The sequence below is a fragment of the Schistocerca gregaria genome, chromosome 5 (genome assembly GCF_023897955.1).
Source record: "Schistocerca gregaria isolate iqSchGreg1 chromosome 5, iqSchGreg1.2, whole genome shotgun sequence".
Taxonomy (NCBI): domain Eukaryota; kingdom Metazoa; phylum Arthropoda; class Insecta; order Orthoptera; family Acrididae; genus Schistocerca; species Schistocerca gregaria.
The window spans coordinates 121,213,187-121,234,825 of NC_064924.1; the positions used below are offsets into that span (position 1 = coordinate 121,213,187).

The 21,639-nt window shown below is 42.1% G+C and overlaps 1 protein-coding gene across 1 annotated transcript in view; it reads left to right on the plus strand.

Moving 5' to 3' along the window:
• The first annotated feature begins 656 nt into the window (after positions 1 to 656).
• Positions 657 to 21,639, plus strand: part of LOC126272145 (probable cytochrome P450 6a14) — a 53,972-nt gene continuing 32,989 nt past the window's right edge. The window contains exons 1-2 of the mRNA XM_049974762.1: positions 657 to 677; positions 17,619 to 17,848. Coding sequence (XP_049830719.1) covers positions 17,629 to 17,848 — 220 coding nt within the window. The 5' untranslated portion in view covers positions 657 to 677; positions 17,619 to 17,628. The remainder of the gene's footprint in view (positions 678 to 17,618; positions 17,849 to 21,639) is intronic.

Here is a 21,639-nt window from a genome sequence, read left to right on the forward strand (position 1 = left end):
TTTGCTTCTGTCGATGTTCGCCTTATATCCTCCTTTCAAGTCTGCCCATTCCGTTCAGCTGCTCTACCAGGTCCTTTGCTGTCTCTGACAGAATTACAATGTCATGGGCAAACCTCATACATTTTATTTCTTCTCCATGGATTTTAATTCCTACTCCGAATTTTTCTTTTCTTTCCTTCACTGCCTGCTCAACACAGGTTGAATAACAGCGGGGAGAGGCTACAACCCTGTCTCACTATACCAAAATTCAGGACGTTATCGATACAGAACATCAGGTTCCTCTCGACATACCATCAATTGCAGAAACCCCCTTTTCGATATCTGGAACCGTTTATGACATGAAAGCTGTACTAAGTCTTACGTGACTCATCCTGTATGCTTATTATCACCATAATCATTTGTGCACTTGACAGCTCCATATAATGTCTTTTATCGTGAGGTGAGCAAGAACAGCAAGGGCGTATATTCCGAGCAATCAGAAATTATCTGATTTTGTCTGAGTCACTCTTACAGGCAGTTTTCTCTCGGATTCCAAGTGATTACCGGTTTCTCTGCCTCGCAGTAGATGACGTCACATGGAATTTCGCACAGTCACTGTGACTGGCGGAACGAAGGCCAGCTGTTATATGAGGGAACACAGAGCAGGCTTCAGACAGGAGACAGCTCGTCGCCCAGCGGTGAGTGTGCGGAAGCAGTCGCGTCTTCTGCCATCTCTCTCCTAGCTGCTCACTGCTGCGTGCTGTGACTTGACGTGTCGTGTGTGTGTGTGTGTGTGTGTGTGTGTGTGTGTGTGTGTATGTGTGTGTGTGATCATTGTCTTTATTTTCAATTTTTGTACTACGAAGACTAACTGCATAGTGAGAGCTCAAGTGCATGAGTCAGATCGCGCGCTTTTAACACAGCTGGCGCAACTGCCGTAGCTATGCGAACCGAACCAGCAGGTGTGCACTGCTCCGCCTTTGAACGTCCTTGAACTGTCCTGCGCATGCTCATTTCGTTGTTAGATCGTCTGTTTCGCAAACAGCCTCATTTTGTTTGTCAACAGCTGCGGCGTTACTTCGACGAGAGTTATTCCGCGAACACAGGTTTCGACGTTACCGTTCCACGGACTAAGTAAGGTTGCGCGGCTGACTAGGTACAGCCGTGTCGGAATTTAGCGTAGCTCCTGTTGATTCGTGGCTTTAGTATAGCAGGCGGCGACGGAAAATGTGCTCACAGATACGGGGGATGGTGTACAGCTGGTGTCAACTATCTGAACGACAAAAGTAAGAGAGATTGACGATGAAAAATAGGCATTTTTTTTATTTTTGCATAGAGTTATTTCCGAGTTCCGTGTGTCATATTCATGATACATATTATGAGGTGGCATGCCATTGTTGAACAAACGGTTACAGAGACTATTAGAATGATATAGGCAACATCTACATCAACACTAAAGCCAGAGATGTTTAAAAATACTTAAAAATGATATAAAAACATTAAAAAGGTTTTAAATTATATTCTACTAGCTAACAAACTCGACGTTGTCCGGTACTTATTTACTTTAATTTTCTATTTGTCCATCTCTTCCTTCATCCCCTCTCTGTCCATTTCCTTCTGCCCCTCTCTCTGTTCATGTCTCCTGCTCTTCCTTTCCTCTGTCCTTTTTTCCTCCCCCTCTGTCTGTTCGTCTCCTTCACCACCATCTCTCTGCCTGTCTCTCCCTCCCTCTGCTTCTGTCAATCTCCTCCTCTCTCCACTCTCTGTCTCTATCTCCTTCTCTCCACTTTGCCTGTCCATTCCCTCTCCCCTATCTCCTTCCACCTTCTTGTCCTCCTGTCTGACCCTATCTCCCTCTTCCTCCTCGCTGTTTGTGGGTGTCTCCGTCCTCCCTTATGTCTCCACGCCATCCAAACTCACACCAATAGCTGGCAGCTGTTTCTTCCCAGACTGTAATTAATATGTGTACCAAATTCGATTGATATTGTTCCGAGGGTTTAGGATGAGCTTTTTACCTGTGGCTTTGCTCGCATATGCATGTGTCAAACGTATTTCACAAATATGTAACATATTACACACGTATTTGTACACATATGTTACCTATATATCTAACGAATTTCGCCCTCCAGTTTCATTTTCACTTAATGTTTATGATACCGTATCTTGTAAATTATATGCTGTACAATGATATAATTGTTGCAGGTGCCTTCTGTGCCATATGTGGACATAGTCGGCGAAATGTATTGCGAATAGAGATAGTAGCAAAGAAGTAATAAATTGAAACGTCCTGCAAGATGCGGTAGTTTTTTCTCGCATCTCAGCATTGACGTCATATCTCCTCAACCATGTGTCGTACAGTGCATATTTTTGCAGGTACATTCAGCCACAAATGTGGTTGCTGTGGCAAATGTGGATGCTGTATATGGAAGTGTTGGGAATAGAGTTAGTGGTAACTAAGTAATAACTTTAAACGACTTGCACGATGCGGTATTTTTTCAGGCATTCGGCTTTTATGACGTCATTATCTCCTGAACTAAATGTCGTACAATGACGTTATTTTTCTGATATATACAATAGTATATGTGTATACTGTCTGAAAAATTTCTCAAGAATACAGTGAGCAGTAAAGGAGTAATAAAGTAAAACGTTATGTTTCATATGGCAATTTTACTGCATGAATAGTGGAAATCTGTGGGCAACAAAAATTTTCCCTTTAATCATTTTGTGGGGGTCGTCAACGAGAAAAAATTTCATAAACTTTGAAACTGCAAGTCACTAAGTGGTCTCTTTCTCAAATACTGGATAACTAAAGTATGGGCTACACTGGTTTTTCACCCGCATTCCCATCCCTTGGTAGCCATGTGGTTCTTACCCACACGGTAATTCTTTCCAGAGAGTAAATGATATGTGTAGCAAAGCTGGATGTAATCAGTCTTGAGGTTTAGGGGCAGATGTAGAACATACATACATGCATATGTAGGTATATCTATTTTAATAATTTGTAAGTTTTTAAGTTTTGATTTCCCTTGAACAAAGATAAAAGCCGATTTTATTTATGATTAAGGGTAACTACACATCTAAATCCGAAGTCTTCCACTGTCTCACATTGTTGAGACTTATTCTCTTTTTATCATGTCAGTCTACTGTGTGTTTCGAATCGGTCTATCACGAATTTCTCTCCTGTCCCGACCTCTTCACCTTAAAACTGCGCTTGCACGCAACGTCCTCAGTTGCTTTTATGGTATATTTCCATCTATGCCTTTTTCTACAATTTTTTACTTATGCTGCTCCTTCTAGTACCATGGGAGTTATTTCTTGATGTCATATAGTGTTGTCCGTTCTCCTTCTGAGTATTTTTCATTCTTTCCCTTTTTCGTTGAATCTGTGGAGAACCTCATTATTCGGAACCACGTCAGGAACCACATCTAAGACGCTTCGCCACGCGGTGTAGCCGCGGAGTCTAGGGCGCCTTGTCACGGTCCGGGCGGCTCCCCCCTTCGGATGCTCGAGTCCTCCGTCGGGCATGGCTATATGTATTAGCCTTAGTGTGAGTTACTTCAAGTTAGATTACGTAGTGTGTAAGTTTAGGGACTAATGACCTACGCACTTTGGTCCCATAACCTCTTACCACAAATTTCCAAATTTCAAAAGCTTAGGATCTTGCAGCCTATGGTTTACTTTCATACAATGCTGTACTTCAAAATGGTTCAAATGGCTCTGCGCACTATGGGACTTAACATCTGAGGTCATCAGTCCCATATAACTGAGAACTACTTAAACCTAATTAACCTAAGGACATCACACACTTCCATGCCCGAGGCAGGATTCGAACCTGCGGCCGTAGCAGTCGCGCGGTTCCGGACTGAAGCGCCTAGAACCGCTCGGCCACCGTGGCCGGCAATGCTGTACTCCAAACGTACATAGTCAGAAATGTCTTCCTCTGATTAAGACCGACTTTTGATACTAGCAGACTATTCTTGACCCGTAATGCCCTGTTTTCTAGTGATAACGTGCTTTTTATGTCCTCCTTACTTTGTTCGTTACATGTAATTTTTCTTCCAAGGAAGGACAGTCCTTCACTTCGTGATCCCCCATGCTGCTGTTACGTTGATTGCTAATCTCATTTACGATACTTCTTATTACTTTCGTCTTTCTTCGGTGTACCTTCAGGTCATTCTTTACTCATTAGACTGTTCTTTCCAATCAACAGGTCATGCAGTTCCTTTTCAGTTTCATTGGGGATACGAATACCATCAAGGAGTCTCATCATTGATATTCCTTCAGCCTGAATTTTAATCTCACTCTTGAACATTTCTGTTATTTTCATCATATTGCTTTTTCGATTGAACGGTAATAGACTGCATCCCTGTATTACACCCTCTCGGGATTTCATTCTTATTATTCTATTATCGTAATGTGTAAGATGTAGTGGCAGCATTATTAACTTTACATTAAAACAAAACCTCGTAAATATTCACTATGTAGAGATCTTTACAAATTAATTTGTGATGTGAATGTAAAATGACTTGTTCTGCATCATTACTATTTATCGTGCAAAAAATCCGTGGAACGTGAAACTAACTAACTATCCCTCGTATTATTTGCACACACTGTATGTTACCCCTGTTTCCCTGTAGCTTACTCCTTCTTTTTTCAGAGCTTCGAGTATCGCGCACTACTCTGCATGCTCGAATATTATTCCAGGTTCGACAAATCCTAAGAACGTGTACTGATTTTTCTTAAGTGTTGCTTCCACTACCACGAGCAACGTCAGAACTGCTTCTATGACGCCGGCCACTGTGGCCGAGCGGTTCTAGGCGCTTCAGTCCGGAATCGCGCTGCTGCTACGGTCTCAGGTTCGAATCCAGCCTCGGGCATGGGTGTGTGTGATGTCCTTGGGTTAGTTGGGTTTAAGTAGTTCTAAGTTTAGGGGACTGATGACCTCAGATGTTAAGTCCCATAGTGCTTAGAGCCATTTGAACCATTTTTAAGCTTCTGTGACGCCTTTACTGATCGCCATCGAACAGGTTCTGAATTTTCTTGTCTATTTGTCTGTGTATTGTTCATATCGTGCATGGGATGTTAAGTTCACACTGCGATAGTTTTCGCATTTATCTGCCATTCCCATATAGAGTTTGTGGATGATGATTTTCCGAAAGTCTGATACTGCATCTCCAGACTCATGGATTCCACAAACTGCTGGAACAGCGACTTCTTTGCCACTACGCTAATGAGCTTAGAAATTCCAAAACAGTTTTATTTGTACCTCCAGCCTTATTTGATCTCATCTCTTCCAATACTATGTTAAACTCTGGTTCTCCAACGTCTCCCATATAAATTTCCAGGATAGTTCCGCAAAATTGGAGACTCCAAGGAAGTGGGAGTAGAAGTGAAATGGGATACGTTGATTTTCAGAAAGACGTGAGCTGTAGTTGATGAAAATTTTTGCAGGATAATGTGGAAAAGATGCTCAACGTAAATGAGAGGGGAGAGGATTTTGCAGCTGTTGCGAATGGATAAACAGGTGTGGGGGATAGCGGATGACATTGTGAGGAAAAGCGATGTTAAATATGAAAGGGCGAGCATCTCTCTGGGCGGTTTTCATGGTCTGGCATTGAGAGATGGAGAGAGAGAGGGATCATGGGGGACTGCGTGGGGAGAGTGAGCGAGCAGGTGTAAAGTTGAAAGGGAAGGAGCGGCGGGTTGATCATATAACTGCGGCAGTGTACAGGGACTCGTAACAATGAATGAAAGGACAAAACAGCGAACGGTTTTTAAAAATAGAAACTGTCATTACTACGTGGTGAATCAGTGCTGGCAGTACCTTAATTAGCCATGTCATTCTCCGCTGTGCAGCAAGCCAATATCAGCAAATATTAAGTTTAGAGTTTTTCTTACAGAAACGGAGCTGCGTGTTTTCGAACTCTGAATCTTGAGTTTGCCGCCTAGACAGTCTTTGTTACGCCGCATAACAGATCGTATCACTAATGAAGCATTTTTGGGGAGGTTCTTAATGCTACGTTGAATCGAGACAGAATCTTTTCGCGGCACACAGGTTTAATTCACCAGATGTGTCACGCATAGAGCTTTATCTTGACAAATATGTGGTGTGCGGAGGAATTCGGTTTCGCTTTTAGCTGCCAGTCACAGCACAGATAACGGACAGTTAAAAAATAACTGATAATGAAAAATAACTGAAGCTGCGATGACTGTCAGCAGATAACAACCGTTTGGCACTCATCTATTCTCGCTGCGAATATAATAAACTTTCTCGACACAAAGAAGCTTATGTCCACGAATCGAATCAGCATGGATATAGAAAGCGTCACTCATGCGAAACTCAGCTTGCCCTTTTCTTATATCATGTACTGCTGGAACGTCCCCTTTGAAAAATTACAAATGACTGTGCTGGTAAACTTCTACGTTATTTGATTTTCAAACAGCTGAGCAAAACTCAACGTACTCGAACAGTTTTCTCTTTACTTATTCTGCTCATTACTAAATTGACACACAATATTTTTAGCGCAAAAGTCCCTACAAGAGAATAGCCCTAACTAACAATAAGCTATACCTCTCATGAATCATGAATCACTTACGTCACAAAAATCTTCGTTACTCGAACTACTCAATACACCGAGCGCCAATACTGTCAGCTAAATAAAAGATTCTAACTACTGAAGGCATAACTACTGGTAGGCATAGTTAGCAAATGAAAGATTTTGATACGGAACAAACAATGTATTTACCTTAATAGTGTTCAAAAGTCATCATATATATGTATCTATCAATTCATGACATCCATCTTCACAAATTTCCTTTTTCTGGTGGACACACGTCCAGATCGTTCGCTTATATTAACTTCTCAAAAGTCTGGCATCTCTCTCTCCACAACCACCACTGCAGGCGGCTCACCTCCAACTGCCCAACGCTACGCACTGTTCACATCCAACTGCCCAACACTACAATAACGAATATTCCGACAATGCCAACCAGCCACAGACTGCACACAGCACAGTCAGTGATTTTCATACAGAGCGCCATGTGGCGTTACCAACACAAAAGCGTAAACAGCCTACTTACACTGCAGACTATGGATGAAGGGCGACAGGTAGATTTCATATTTCTAGATTTCCGGAAGGCATTTAACAGGATTCCCCAGAGCAGGCTGTTAACGGAGGTACGAGCATATGCGAAAAGTTCACAGATATGTGAGGGGCTCGAAGACTTCTTAAGTAGTGGAACCCAGTATGTTGTCTTCGACAGCGAGTGTTCATCGGAGACAGGAGCGCCCCAGGAATGTGATAGGACCACTGTTGTCCTCTATATACATGAATGATATGGCTGACAGAATGGGCAGTAGCCTGCAGTTGTTTGTTGATGATGGTGTAGGAAGACAAAAGACGACTTAGACAAAATTTGCTGTTGGTGTGATGAATGGCAGCTAGCCCTAAATGTGGAAAAAATCAAAGTTGATGCGGATTAGTAGCAAGATCAAACCTTTAATGTTCGGATAGAGTATTACTAGCGTCCTTCTTGACACAGTCGCATCATATAAATGCCTGGGCGTCACGTTGAAAAGCGATACGAGATGGAACGAGCATGTGACGACTGTGGTAGGGAATACGAATGGTCAACTTCGGTGTATTTGGAGAATCTTCGGAAAGAGTGGTTCTCCGGTAAAGGAGAATGCATAATAGGACGCTGGTGTGACCTGCTCTTGAGTACTGCCGCAGTGTTTGGAATCCTATCCAGGTCGGATTGTAGGAAGACATCGAAGCAATTCAGAGGCTGGTTGCGAGATTGGTTACCAATAGGTTAGAATAACACGTACGTGTTACTGTGTTGCTTGGGGGACTCAAGTGGGTATCCCTGGAGGGAAGAGGACGTTCTTTTCAAGAAACACCACTGAGAAAATGTAGAAATGGCGGTATTTGAAGCTGACTGCAGAACAATTCTGCTGCCGCCAACATACACTGCGGGTAAAGACGACGAAGATACGAAAAATTAGGGCTCATACGGACGCATATAGATAGTCGTTTTTCTCTCGCTCTATTTGCGAGCTGGAGAGGAAAGCAAATGAGTCATGGTGGTACAGGGTACCCTCCGCCAAGCACACTACGACAGCTTGCGGAGTTCTAATATAGATGCAGTGTGCAGTTCTATTACGAAAATACGGAGCCATGCTCTGTGCATTCAGCAGCATTCTTGGATGCAAACATGTAATTTTTATTCATTTATTTAGTTAACCGGCTCTCATTAGTCCCATCAGGCTCTTTCTTATTTCGGACCAGGGTTTCACTCGTACAATACACTTTTTACAACATAGTTACCTAGAAAATAACGATTTCAATATGCAAATGGTATTAAAACGATTTGAGTGGTATAGTGAGAATCAGAGTAAATAATACTGACTGTGAACTACAAAAGTTAATACTGGCTGTGCTTCTGCTGCTGCTTACTGCTCCCTCTAATCATGATAACAGCAATAATACTGAGAATAATGATAATAATAACAATAATGAAATTAAAAGGCGTTCAAAATAGATGTTTTATGATTTAGCGAGTCCTGGGTAAAGAAAATTTAAGGAAACTGCACCAGGTAAGAAAAGTGGAAGAAAAAGAATAGCAGATTGGAAAGAAGAACGTATAGGGGTAACAGAAGCAGTAGTAATCATTATTGTTGCTTTAGAAGATACGTCAGTAACTGACTTCTGAGTTTGTATCTGTTATTTAGTTATGGAACATAATGTGGGTGATTATTTCAGAGTCGGGTTGCTGTTACTGACAAGGACTTAGAGGAAGTAGCTGAACAATGGAGTGAGACAGAGAGGATTTTGCTCTGACGGGATGGGACGTTCCTGTCATTTTGTTCAGGCAAGAGCGTCAAGGATGAGGGGAGATTATAAGAGACTGCTTATGTTAATAACACAGTAGAGAAGACAGATGGAATGGAAATCCCTGTGCGTGTCTGCACTCAGGCAATACAGCTGTACATATGTTGGCGAAATATGACCACGGAGTCTAACATCACACGTATAAAGAACAAAGGCACTCATAACCAGTTCCAGGTGTCGTGAGATTTGCTGAGAAAGACCTTGCAGGGTATCATACCTGAGCCGGCCGCGGTGGTCTCGCGGTTCTAGGCGCGCAGTCCGGAACCGTGCGACTGCTACGGTCGCAGGTTCGAATCCTGCCTTGGGCATGGATGTGTGTGATGTCCTTAGGTTAGTTAGGTTTAAGTAGTTCTAAGTTCTAGGGGACTAATGACCACAGCAGTTGAGTCCCATAGTGCTCAGAGCCATTTGAACCATTTTTTTTTTATCATAGCTGAAATCAATAATTCGGAATATAAGTGTTTGTACGACTTTCTTCTGTTATTTTTGTAAGCTATCTGTGACTACCAGGGCATCATCTAGACTGAAATCTCAATATATTTACTTTGAATTTTGGAAACAAAGCATCTGATGACTGAACTTAGTTGCTTACAAACAGTGTGATAAAGTACAGTTTATATAGGTAGAAAGGATTGTAAAGATTAGTGGAAGTCATATGCCAGGACTGATGATGAAGCTGCCCAAGCAAAGCGACGCCAGTACATGACCAGTTAGTCCCTGCCGTTACGAAATACCTAAAAGAGAAAGAAACTCGATAAACGTTCTATACTGATACTCAACAATATGACATCTAATCCAACCGAAGATGAACTTCAAAAGGTGAAATAAAACCTTTATTTCTTCCTTCCAATTTAGCATGTGTAATATTACTCGTGGACCATGGGGTCAGTGAGTGTCTGAAGAGGCGTAATAGCCGAAAATAAATTTGATCAGTTTTTGAGAGCACGCAAGAAGGCAGCAGCTCGTTTCAATGAAATTAATAAAAATAAAAGATATAATCAACATAACTGTCTCACTTTGGGAAGAAATTTTGCCATCAACGCATGAAAAACCTTGGCGCAAACCGTGACCAAAACTGAATGACGCTAAAGATGAAACACCCAAAGAAACGAGTGAAGAGAATCAAGATGAAACAAACCACCAAAAAGTGATGAAATTCCAGCGATTTTGAAGTAGTTGCAGATTTTACAACCGGTTGTTGAGCAAAATGATGTTGCGGGGATCCTTAGAGATGTTGTTGACTGCGCAACGGGTGAAGAATTAACTGACGGTCAAATCATTGATGCCGTACATCGAAAAACACATGAGAACGAGAAAGACGATGACTTCTACAAAGGCAAGTACAGCACACAGATTGTAAAAATGGATATGCTACAGTCTTTGAATACATAGAACGAAGCTCTACGTCTCCCCCAAAAGACATTTTGTGCATAGGTTAAGGCGGAACATTGCGGCTAAATCAAGGTCGCTAGTCGCTAAGCAAATGCTCATTACAGATTCTTTTTGTCCTGCTTAAGAAAAAAGTTAAAATGTGTGGAAAATCTTATGGGACTTAACTGCTAAGGTCATCAGTCGTTAAGCTTATACACTACTTAACCTAAATTATCCTAAGGCCACACACACCCATGCCCGAGGGAGGACTCGAACCTCTCCCGGGACCAGAAGCACAGTCCATAACTGCAGCGTACCAGACCGCTCGGCTAATCCCGCGCGGCCCTGAATAAGATCAGAACATTTTCTTATCACGCGATTTCATGTTTTAAAAAATTAATTGCAACTAAACTGTGTGTCACTTCAGTACTGTAATAAGGTAGGTAAAGCTATTAACCTTCCACTCCTATTAACAGAATCTCACCGTTTGCTACAGGCGTGTCTTACAGTACAGATACTACTTCACATCACACTTTCGTGTAAGATTTTTTACTGTGCCGACGTTTCCTTTTAGTTTTGTTAATTTTTTAACATGGAACAGTATTTCAGACAGTATTTTCAGTCGAAAATTAAAGTTTTAGTGCGATGTATTGTGATGTTGCAGGTCAACAAAGCTTTTCCTCCGATAATCCGACCTTTCTTGCCTTGCAACCATGCTCTCGATCCTGTAGGGGACGGATTAGGTTCTACTGTATATATACAGTGTGAATCACACAAACCTTGCACCGCAAATACTGCGGAAATGGCAAGTGCTATTGATGTGCAGTTTTCACGGAATGTATCAGTAGTTAGGGGCACATATTGTTAGCCAATAAACAGAGGGTAATGATACTTACAAAGTGTGATTTTTGTGCACATGAGCAACTTTTTAAATGGAACAGTGCCTATTGGCATTAACAAACTGAAAGTAGGTTAAATTAGAATATCCGTAGTGTTTTATGCAGGATTATAGAGAGAGTAGTTTACGAGGTATCGTATTTTGAGAAGTTCCCACACTGACTCTTATACAGCATCTGTTGTAGCACACACTCAGGAACAACACAAGTGTATAAAAGAGGTATGTGGACTCTGTAGTCTATCCCCGATGATATTCAATCTGTACACTGAGCAAGAAAAAATCGCAGTAGGAATTAAAATTCATGCAGAAGAAATGAAAACTTTGAGGTTCACCAATGACATTGTAATTCTGTCAGAGACAGCAAAGGACTTGGAAGAGCAGCTGAACGGAATGGACAGTGTCTTGAAAGAAGAATATAAAATGAACATCAACGGAAGTAAAAGGAGGATAATGGAATGTAGTCGATTTAAATCGGGTGATGCTACGGGAATTGGATTAGGAAATGAGAGGCTTAAAGTAATAAATGCGTTTTGCTGTTTGGGGAGCAAAATAACTGATGATGGTCGATGTAGAGAGGATATAAAATGTAGACTGGCAATGGCAAGGAAAGCGTTTCTGAAGAAGAAAAATTTGTTAACATCGAGTATAGATTTAACTGTCAGGAAGTCGTTTCTCAAAGTATTTGTATGGAGTGTAGACATGTGTGGAAGAGAAACGTGGACGATAAATAGTTTAGACAAGAAGAGAATAGAAGCTTCCGAAATGTGGTGCTACAGAAGAATGCTGAAGATTAGATGGGTAGATCACATAACTTATTAGGAGATACTGAACAGAATTGGTGAGCAGAGAAATTTGTGGCACAACTTGACTAGGAGAAGGGATCGATTGGTGTGGCATATTCTGAGGCATCAAGGGATCACCAATTTAGTATTGGCGGGCAGCGTGGAGGGTAAAAATCGTAGAGGGAGAGCAGAAGCATGTAGGTTGCAGTAGGTAATGGGAGATGAACAAGCTTGCACAGGATAGAGTCGCATGGAGAGCTGCATCAAATCAGTCTCTGGACTGAAGACCACAACAACAACAACAACAACAACAACAACAAGTGACCATCACAGGTTGTGTTCAAAATTACCACCTGCAACGGCAGTACACGCTTCCGGTCTAGTACGAATGAAATTCTGCACACTCGTTAGCATTTCAGCAGAGATGTCTGAGCAGGATGCAGCAATACGTTGTCGCATATCAGCGGATATAGTTGATATGTACTTGTAGACAGTGTTTTTCAACTTTCCCCACAGAAAAAACTCTACAGGCATCAAATCTGGGAAGGGGCCGGAAGGCCCTCTGCGTCCAACCCAACGACTTGGAAACAATTTGTGGAGACGTGCTGTAATACTCGGTGCACTTTGGCCTGGATACCCATCATGTTGGTATCACAAATTCCTGTTCTGTCTAAGAAGCACGGGTGTGTGAACTGAAGGTTCACTATCCCACACCACACGTTTATGGTGGAACGATTGATGCACATGTGCTAGCATTTCGGCAGAGACGCTAGAGCAGGTTGCAGTAATACGTCGTTGCATATCAGCGGATGTAGCTGGCTGTCGCCCCCATCTGACAAACGCAACCGGGATTGTCAAGAGACAAGTAGTGCAGGTTTCGGAGGTGTACCCCGCCATAATTGGTTGACGTCCTTTCAGCACTAAACTAGATACATGATACATCTGTCTTAATGCCCATGTACAGAAGTTAACACGATTATCATAATCGTTTCGATGCTGCTCTTGGTGGACAGAGGTGTGACAGGAATGAAACCTTTGTCGATGAAGAATGCGTAGGACTCTTGCCTGACTCTGCCACTTCCTCGTGCGATTGCGCTGGACCTAAAGTGCGTATCAACTGAAGCAGCATCAAGAACATAAATTTCCCCCTCTTCTGTCGTCACTTGTTTTCTTGTTACGTTGCCGAGGTGTTACACTACCACTTTCACGTAACTGATTGAAAATGTTGATAAGTAATTTCCGAGATGGTTGACGTCAATTGGGATATCTCGCCTCAGAAGAGAATAGAAGAATTTGAAATGTGGTGCTACAGAAGAATGCTGAATATTAGTAGGGTAGATCACGTAATTGATGAGAAGATACTGAATAGAATTGGGGAGAAGAGGAACTTACGGCGCAACTTAACAAGAAGGAGGGATCCGTTGGCAGGACACGTTCTGAGGCAACACGTCATCGCAAATTTATACTGGAGGGAAGCGTGGAGGGTAAAAATCGTAGTGTGGGACCAAGAGATGAATACACTAAGCAGATTCAGAAGGATGTAGGTTGCAATAGTTACTCAGAGAAGAAGAAGCTTGCAGAGGATAAGTAGCATGGAGAGCTGCGTCGCACCAGTCTTTGGACTGAAGATTTGCGGCTGGTCCCGGCGGAGGTTCGAGTCCTCCCTCGGGCATCGGTGTGTGTGTTAGGCCTTAGGATAATTTAGGTTAAGTAGTGTGTAATTTTAGGGTCTGATGACCTTAGCAGTTAAGTCCCATAAGGTTTCACACATATCTGAACTTTTTTTTTTTGACTGAAGACTACGCAACAACAACACACAGCACAAGAACGAACTGCATTGTTTATAAGCTATCCATATACGATTAGCATATCGTCTTTTTCTGCATTGGTAAATTCCATCGCCCACTCACGACCTACTGCATGAACCGTCACACACCAACTGATTAGCAACTCAAGGAACAAACAAGCCAACATAATACCATCGTTCCCACCATTTACGCTAATTGAATGGCAGAAGCAAGTGCCGTTTGGAAACTTTTCACAACACGGTGTATCGTAAACGCCTCGCAACAAACGTCACTGACATTCCAATTTACCCTACTTTCACTTTGGTACTGTCATTAGGCCTTGGTCTATATAAAAAAGTGTTTGTGTGCACAAAAAATACGCTTTCTAAGTACGATTAGAGTCTGTTTATTGGCCAATAGTACGAGCCCCTGAATACCGATTCATTCTCTGAAAACGGTGCATTTTTCATTTTCGCAATATTTACGGTGCAAATCTTAGGTGATTCACCCTTTATACACTGCGCAACAAAAATTAAAGGATCGCTTTTTCGAAACCTGTCTCACATTGCAACGCATTTTCGCACAGCGGTGCCCACAATCTTCCTCTGTAATGGTGATGCAGTGTGGCATGCTGTGATGTCACCCTCGGACTCAGCAATAATTCGAAGTGTAAACACATGCGAAAAAAGGTCAGAGTTCAGCAGTTCCTGTGAGCTGTAAGGTGGGTTAATAACGCCACATTTGCCAGCGTATGTCACCACAATTATTCTGTCCTAAGCCCTTGTGGACGAGGCACAAGATGGAAAGATCATGACATCCCTGTTAGCCATGTTTCAACGCTTATTATGACGCCTGTGCAATTGAGGTCAGAACAACGATATCCAGCGTTGAAATTATGCGGTTTACTTGTGGGTGGCCGAGGGAAACTTAACAGACATACAGCCACTCAGAATCCATACTTAAAAGCTCAAGTGAGTGGCACAATGAGAGTCAATGAAGCCACCCCTTCCCTTGGGACGTAGATGCCCACGCATTTCACTGTCGAATACGACAATTTTGCAGTGCAGTGAGCAACAATATGACGTTCTTCACAACGTTTGACGCTGCTGCCCTGGGCGCTGCAGCCCTACTGTAAGGACTTCGTAGGGCCGCAACGACACTGAACGCGATCTGCCCCTTTGTATCGCAGTGTGACCACAGTTTTTGCTCCGTTACACGGATTGGACCACTAGGAACCGTTAGAACCATTCGGCGAACACTGAACCGCGATCTGAAGCAGCAAACGGGTTTTATGTTTTTTTAGGGCTTCTGTTTTTGTTCCCTTCTGTGGCGTGATCACAGGAGAGGGCTGCATCATCATCTACGTGAATAAAACGGCAAACGGTCCTTCTGAGACGCGTCAGTTCCGCAACTCCCTCAGTATCTCCGTCACATTTTTGTTGAACACTTCAAAAATGTCCCTGTGAGAAATTTCGACACCAATTTCGTCTCCAGGCTTCTCTAATTCCTGAGGATTAGGAAACTCCTTCGACTCCCCATAACTGGGTTTTGCCTACCTTGAGGTGCTACATCAGCCACAAGAGAAATTGGTGTCTACGTCGCTGACATGTACATTTATAAACTGATCCTTTAATTTTGTTGCAGTACATATAAATATTGCAATTACTGGTAGAATGTCATTTCTTGCAATTAACAGGTTTTTTGAATGTCATAACCAGAAATCGTTTCAACAGAGACTTTCAGCATTTCGTCTTAGCGATTCATTTGACGATCTCTGTTCACTTTTGATGAACGGTGGAAAAGCTTCATGTTACGCACAAACGTTGACTTTCACTCCTAGTCGACACGTAATTAGGGATGAATTCTTAAAAATGCACGCTACACAGGTGTGATAACAGAAATTTTTATCTGTATATATCATCATCGGATCGTTATTCATATTCTTTTCTTCACTCAATTTCTCTTTCGTGTATTAAAGTAACATGAGCACAGTTCGTTGTGTGCTTGAGCATGGGGGAGATTTAATTCCCAACGTGTGAATAACCATTTGTCTTCCATTAGCGTCAGCGGAACAACCTATACTGGCGTCACCTTTTTTGTTCACATTATAAAGACTTGTTTGAAACATTCTTATCAATGTGTCTTTCCTTTCATATAATTAAAATCATGGTTTCACTGAGGTTCTGGCAGAGAAATTAATGTCCTGAAGCGCCTGTGAAAGTCTATGGATCTAAGGAAGGTGGTTTTAACGTCACGTCGACATCGAGGCGCTGAAGAGCTATGAATGCCAGTTTTGTGACAGGAAACTTCCCAACTTGAGGCAATGAAGGTGTGTTAGTTGTCACAGATGCGAGATATACGTGAGGCTATACCACAGAGAACGTCACGACAACCTGCAATCCACAAAGATACACTGTATACTGATTTCATATGTATTCTCTGTTGCTATAGGTCCCATGGCTTATCTTTGTGAAGTTTTACTTATGCTCGACATTTTTATTATTTCTTGCCGTAAGTCTTCTGACAATTGGTTCCATAACGTACCACAAAGGGTTTCTTCATAATGGCCTACACTTGGCCATTTTTCTAAGAGTTGCATATTATCAGCATCAGCTTCTTATCTCATGATTTCGGTATAATCTTAAGTATTTATCTTATCCAGCATCTTCGTGCTGTAGTGAGTCAGAAATTATATATGATAAACAAAACTTCTCAGAAATTAGAAAATGGATATTTGTCTGACTTTTCATAGCTAAAGGAAATGGCTCAAATGGTTCAAATGGCTCTGAGCACTATGGGACTTAATATCTATGGTCATGACTCCCCTAGAACTTAGAACTACTTAAACCTAACTAACCTAAGGACATCACACAACACCCAGTCATCGCGAAGCAGAGAAAATCCCTGGCCCCGCCGGGAATCGAACCCGGGAGGCTAAACGAAGAGTGGGAAATGGACAAATGAGGTATCAAAGTAGCGAGCTTGAGGTCTAGTTTTTCGAAAAAAAAACATTTATTTGTTTGAAAGTAATTCTGATGTTTTCATTTGTTATCAGATCTCCCCCAGATTGGCAACTTCTCTTGCATCTTGTGAATGTCATCTCTGTATCCTGTGTATGTGTTAGGTCTTTCTTTATTATTGTAAACGAGACTGAACGATGAGTGCTAACAAGTGCAACTATTACTTATACACTCTTCATTTACTTCCGCACTCTGTTGCCTAGTGTTATTTGTATCCTATGATGTTGATTTAATTTGGTGTGGATGTAATATTCAAGCTCGTAACTTACTGCACAACAAAAGAAATTAGAACGGGAAATACGCTCTACAATATGACCAGCAGCGCATGGTCTTTTACTTTAAAATTCGTTGTCTTACTCTATCTATGAGAAGTCTAGACAATGTATTGAGCTTTTCGGATTGTCGTCAGCGAACATCATGGTGTTCATCTAGTTATGAGGACCTGTTTTAGTGCCTCTGCTGATCATGTTTTTCCATTGTCTACCAATGTCGCTAATACAGATATTTAAAGTATACTCTACTGGGTACACCCGTCTTCTCTCTAGCGAGGTTTCTTTCGTAATTTGTCATGTATGTGTGTGTGTGCTAACGCTCGCGCATGCGCGCGCACGTGTGTGTGTGTGTGTGTGTGTGTGTGTGTGTGTGTGTGTGTGTGTGAATGTGTGGGTGGGTGTTAAGAAAAAAGGCGGAGGGCGCGAAGTGGTGTTTGGGGAAGGCGCACATGGACTCACACACACACACACACACACACACACACACACACACACACACAAAGAGAGAGAGACAGGAAGGCTTGAGTGGTATCAACAATTTTCTGTGATATTCTTGACAGTAATTTTTCCCTAAGCACATGAGAACCAATGCAATGCCTGTATGTTATTTTGCAGAATCGCCAGCATGGCCTTCTATGCAGAGTCGTGGCTAACCGAAGTGTTGGTAGCCCTGTCGCTGGCAGTGGCGGCAGTGTACGCGTGGTTCTCGTACTCTTATAAGTACTGGCAGAGGAAGGGCGTGCCCTACCTCGACCCGCGCTTCCCCTTCGGCAATGTCTACAACAGCTTCCTGGGAAAGAAGTCCGGGCCGATCGAACTGAATGAAGCTTACGTGCAGTTTAAAGGTAAGAGGAGACACCAAAAGGCTTCACTCATTCTTCCTTCTTCTTTGTGTCGGATAAGAACCTTATCATTAGTTCAGGAGATGTAGTCTCATTTCTGATCCGTTATTAAGAAACCCACGATCATTGCAAGGAACTACGTGAGGTCTCATAGATTTCATACGCGAACTAGATCGAGAAATTTTTTCTTCGATACTTAAACGGCTTTCTTAATTATTGTTTAGCTGACGTTTTTCGCTTTGAAGAGAATACGATATCGGTTTGGTTGTTCACCCACATGACGTTCTTAGTGTGTCACTTTTTTTTAATTATTGAATGCTGACTACGCCAAAAGATTATGCAACGCAAGGTTTGAAACGTCCCCTTGGAAAAATTATACACGACTGCTAAAACTGACACACAATATTTTTTAGTGCAACGCAATCTGACTTTCAAAAAATCCCTAAAAACGAATGGCCCGGACTAACATTAATCTATACCTTTCACAAATCACGTACCTCAGAAAAAATCTTCGTTACACGAACTACTGCAATACAGCGAGCACCACTACTGCCAGCTAAATAAAAGATTCAAACTACGGAAGGCACTAACTACTGATGGGTATAGTTAGCAAATGAAAGATTTTAATAGAGAACAAACAGTGTATTTACCTTAATAGTCAAATTATATATGATAGTTCATGACATCCAGTCTTACAAATTACAAAACTCCGCCATCTCTCTCCCCACGTCCACCACTGCTGGCGGCTCACCTCCAACTGCGCAACGCTACGCGCTGTTAGCATCCAGCTGCCGCTGCCCGACACTACAATGGCGAGTATTACAACAATGCCAACCAGCCACAGACAGCACATGGCACAGCCAGTAATTTTCATACAGAGCGCTACGTGGCGGCGGCGTTACCAATAAAAAAAAAACCTAAACAGCCTACTTACAGGTTTAGGAGGATAGCAACGCAGTAATGCAAGTAACAAGGCATATTATTCCATCACCTGAGTCTCTGTACAGAAATCATGCATCTGTTTTCTTCTAATGACTAAATTCGGACACGTGTTGCATGTTCAGAAGACATTTTGTCCACACAGGTGAACTAACTGAATTCGGTGTTGTTGTTAATCGGGCTGACGGAACGGACTTTGTCATTGTCATCCAACAATGAATCGAAAACGCAACCGTCTGAAGTAATGAAGAGCACCAAACTTAATTAATGAACACGACTCAAAACAAAAGAAGTAGAACGTAGAATATATACGGAATCATGTGAAAAGCAACGATATGTGATTCAGTTACTGGTACTATGTAAGAACCTGCTAGTTATCGCTCATTATCCTATGTTAGCACAGGAAAAGTCGAGTAAATAATTAGAGGGTGCTTAACACATCGCGTCATCAACAAGAAAACTCTCGCAAAAGGAACTGCGGCGAGCTTCCGCTTATCCAGCTTAACGTGAATCTGAGACTCCAGAAATAATCAGAACCCACAAATAAATCTAAAATACATTAGGCTCAAATTCAACATCAAACTACATTACGTACGCGTCACTGGCTCGAAACATTCAATTGACATTTATGGACATCTTCCCCCTAGGGAAAAGATGAGGCAGACGTATAGCCAGTAGAACAGCTGTGGACGTGTTATTAAGGCAGAGTTCCCACAGTTATCTGAAGATGAAGTGAATAACATGTAAAACATGTTTCCTAGGGGAAAGATGAGGCAGATGTATAGTCAGGAGAACAGTTTTGGACATGTTATTAGGACAGAGTTCCCACAGTTATCTGAACATGAAATGAATAACATGTAAAACATTTTCCAGGCTGGTACTGGGGCCTGAGGCACATGTGTAACAGTATATTCTAAATGAAAACGATCAATCTAGGTGTAACAAAACACTTCAATATTCTTTTTGTATTTCTTCAAAGATCGGCTTACTGATAATCTGCTAACGGATGATGGGAAGCTTTCTGTATTGGCTATCCACGCACCAGAAAAAAATTTCTAACGAAGTGTGGCGTTCTGAATTTCTTACTCCAGAAGATCTACTCGCCGTCAAGTTATCTCAATGGACAAAGGAATCTGGAATGAACGATTCCACATGTGAAATGTTTCCCTCTGTTATGCACAAAGAGACACCTATGGATTTCTTTCATTTCATGTGAGCCCTATCCCCAAAGGAACTCCACCATACGACTAACATTAGTTTATCAGTCACAGATAGCGCCAGAAGACTCTTTGTCGACCTGCCAGAGAAAGATTCACTGCCTGTCATGCCTCGAAACGAACTCCCACTCGACCACGAGTAAGGGTGCTCAGTTCTGGCAGAAACCGGGCCCACCACAGCAGCTGACCAGTCAGGGAAAACGTGGGAGTACTGCACCTTCCATTTGCTCCCCACAACTAAGTTCTCGCAATAACCTCAAGCTGTGCGACCGAAGCTAGCACCACTTGGAGCTTTAGTCAGAGCGACTCCCCAAGCAAGGGCGAATCCGCATGCAGCTTTCACTGTCCTCACTAAATAACTTGGTAACAACCCAGACAGTACGTAACCATCCCCACACGATCATCAATACTAAAAAACATGGTACAACGGAGATACTATGTAACTGTTCCAGTTTGCTAACAACATAAAGCACATAACCATCCAGACAATATGATCTCTAAACGTCCATTATAAACAACTGAAAAGTCACTGTTTCCCCAGCTTTGTGGTGCGCGATGAAACTGGGCAAGGGAAGTCCTGAAATAGTATCAGGATCAGTGGCTTTGGGTTCTCTTCACTGACGAGTGCAGGTTTTATTTCAACTCTGATTATCGACTTAAATAAATGCGAAGACGACCAGGTAGCAATTCACGTTACAGGCTTTGCAGTATCACAGGTTCATCAGTGTGATGGGTCACGCATGTTTGAGGCCAATTTCATGACTGGATGCTGGGCACTTCTCTTCGCTATCGAGGGTAATTTGAGGACTGTGTAGTATGAGGACAACATTACCTGTGGTCAGCATGGGGCGCCATTGAAAAGAACTAGAGTCTTGTGCCCCAACACCCCCACCACTTTCTGAACAGCAGGCCAAGGAGGATACAATCGCAAATAAACCAGGCATTCTGCCCGAGTGGATCACACTGACTGTCTAGTGAACAAAGATATTTTGTTGTATTTTTGCCAGAAAGTCATTATCCCATGATTCTACAAGCACATTAGATCACGCTGGTCTACAGAAGATTGAGTTCGTAAGCATGAGTCATATAACACTCTTTCACTGTTGTCTGGTGACACTATTTGTGTGATTCCGGGCTGGAAGGAGTAACTGAATTTGTGCTCCAAGTACGTTATAGTTCGTGAGATGGTGCTACGGAATGTTCGATGTTACCCAGTAGTAGTTCAAAATTTCACAAATGTGAAAAGCTATGCAATATCGAAGTAACTACTCTTACTTTGATTATTATTTTCTTCTTAAATTACAGTAAATGTTTTTTTTTTTTTTTTTTAGTATAGTGATGCATATTATTTCTCTGATCGCCTATATTCCACGTTCACAAGCGTTCGCAGATACGGAGATGAATCAGAACATTTTCCAGCAGCTTGCATACAAGAAGTACGTGACTGAAAAAGAGTAACTGCGAAAAAACTCTGCAGTTTCTCGTTAAAATTATACCACAATAGATAAGCGTAGATCACGTGTAGAGTTCCAGCTTCAAATGCAAATTTCAAGCAGTATCAACTGCATAAAATGGCCTTTTAAGATAACAAAACCTGCGGCGGTATATGCACTTTGGGCGCACTTATCTCTATTCATA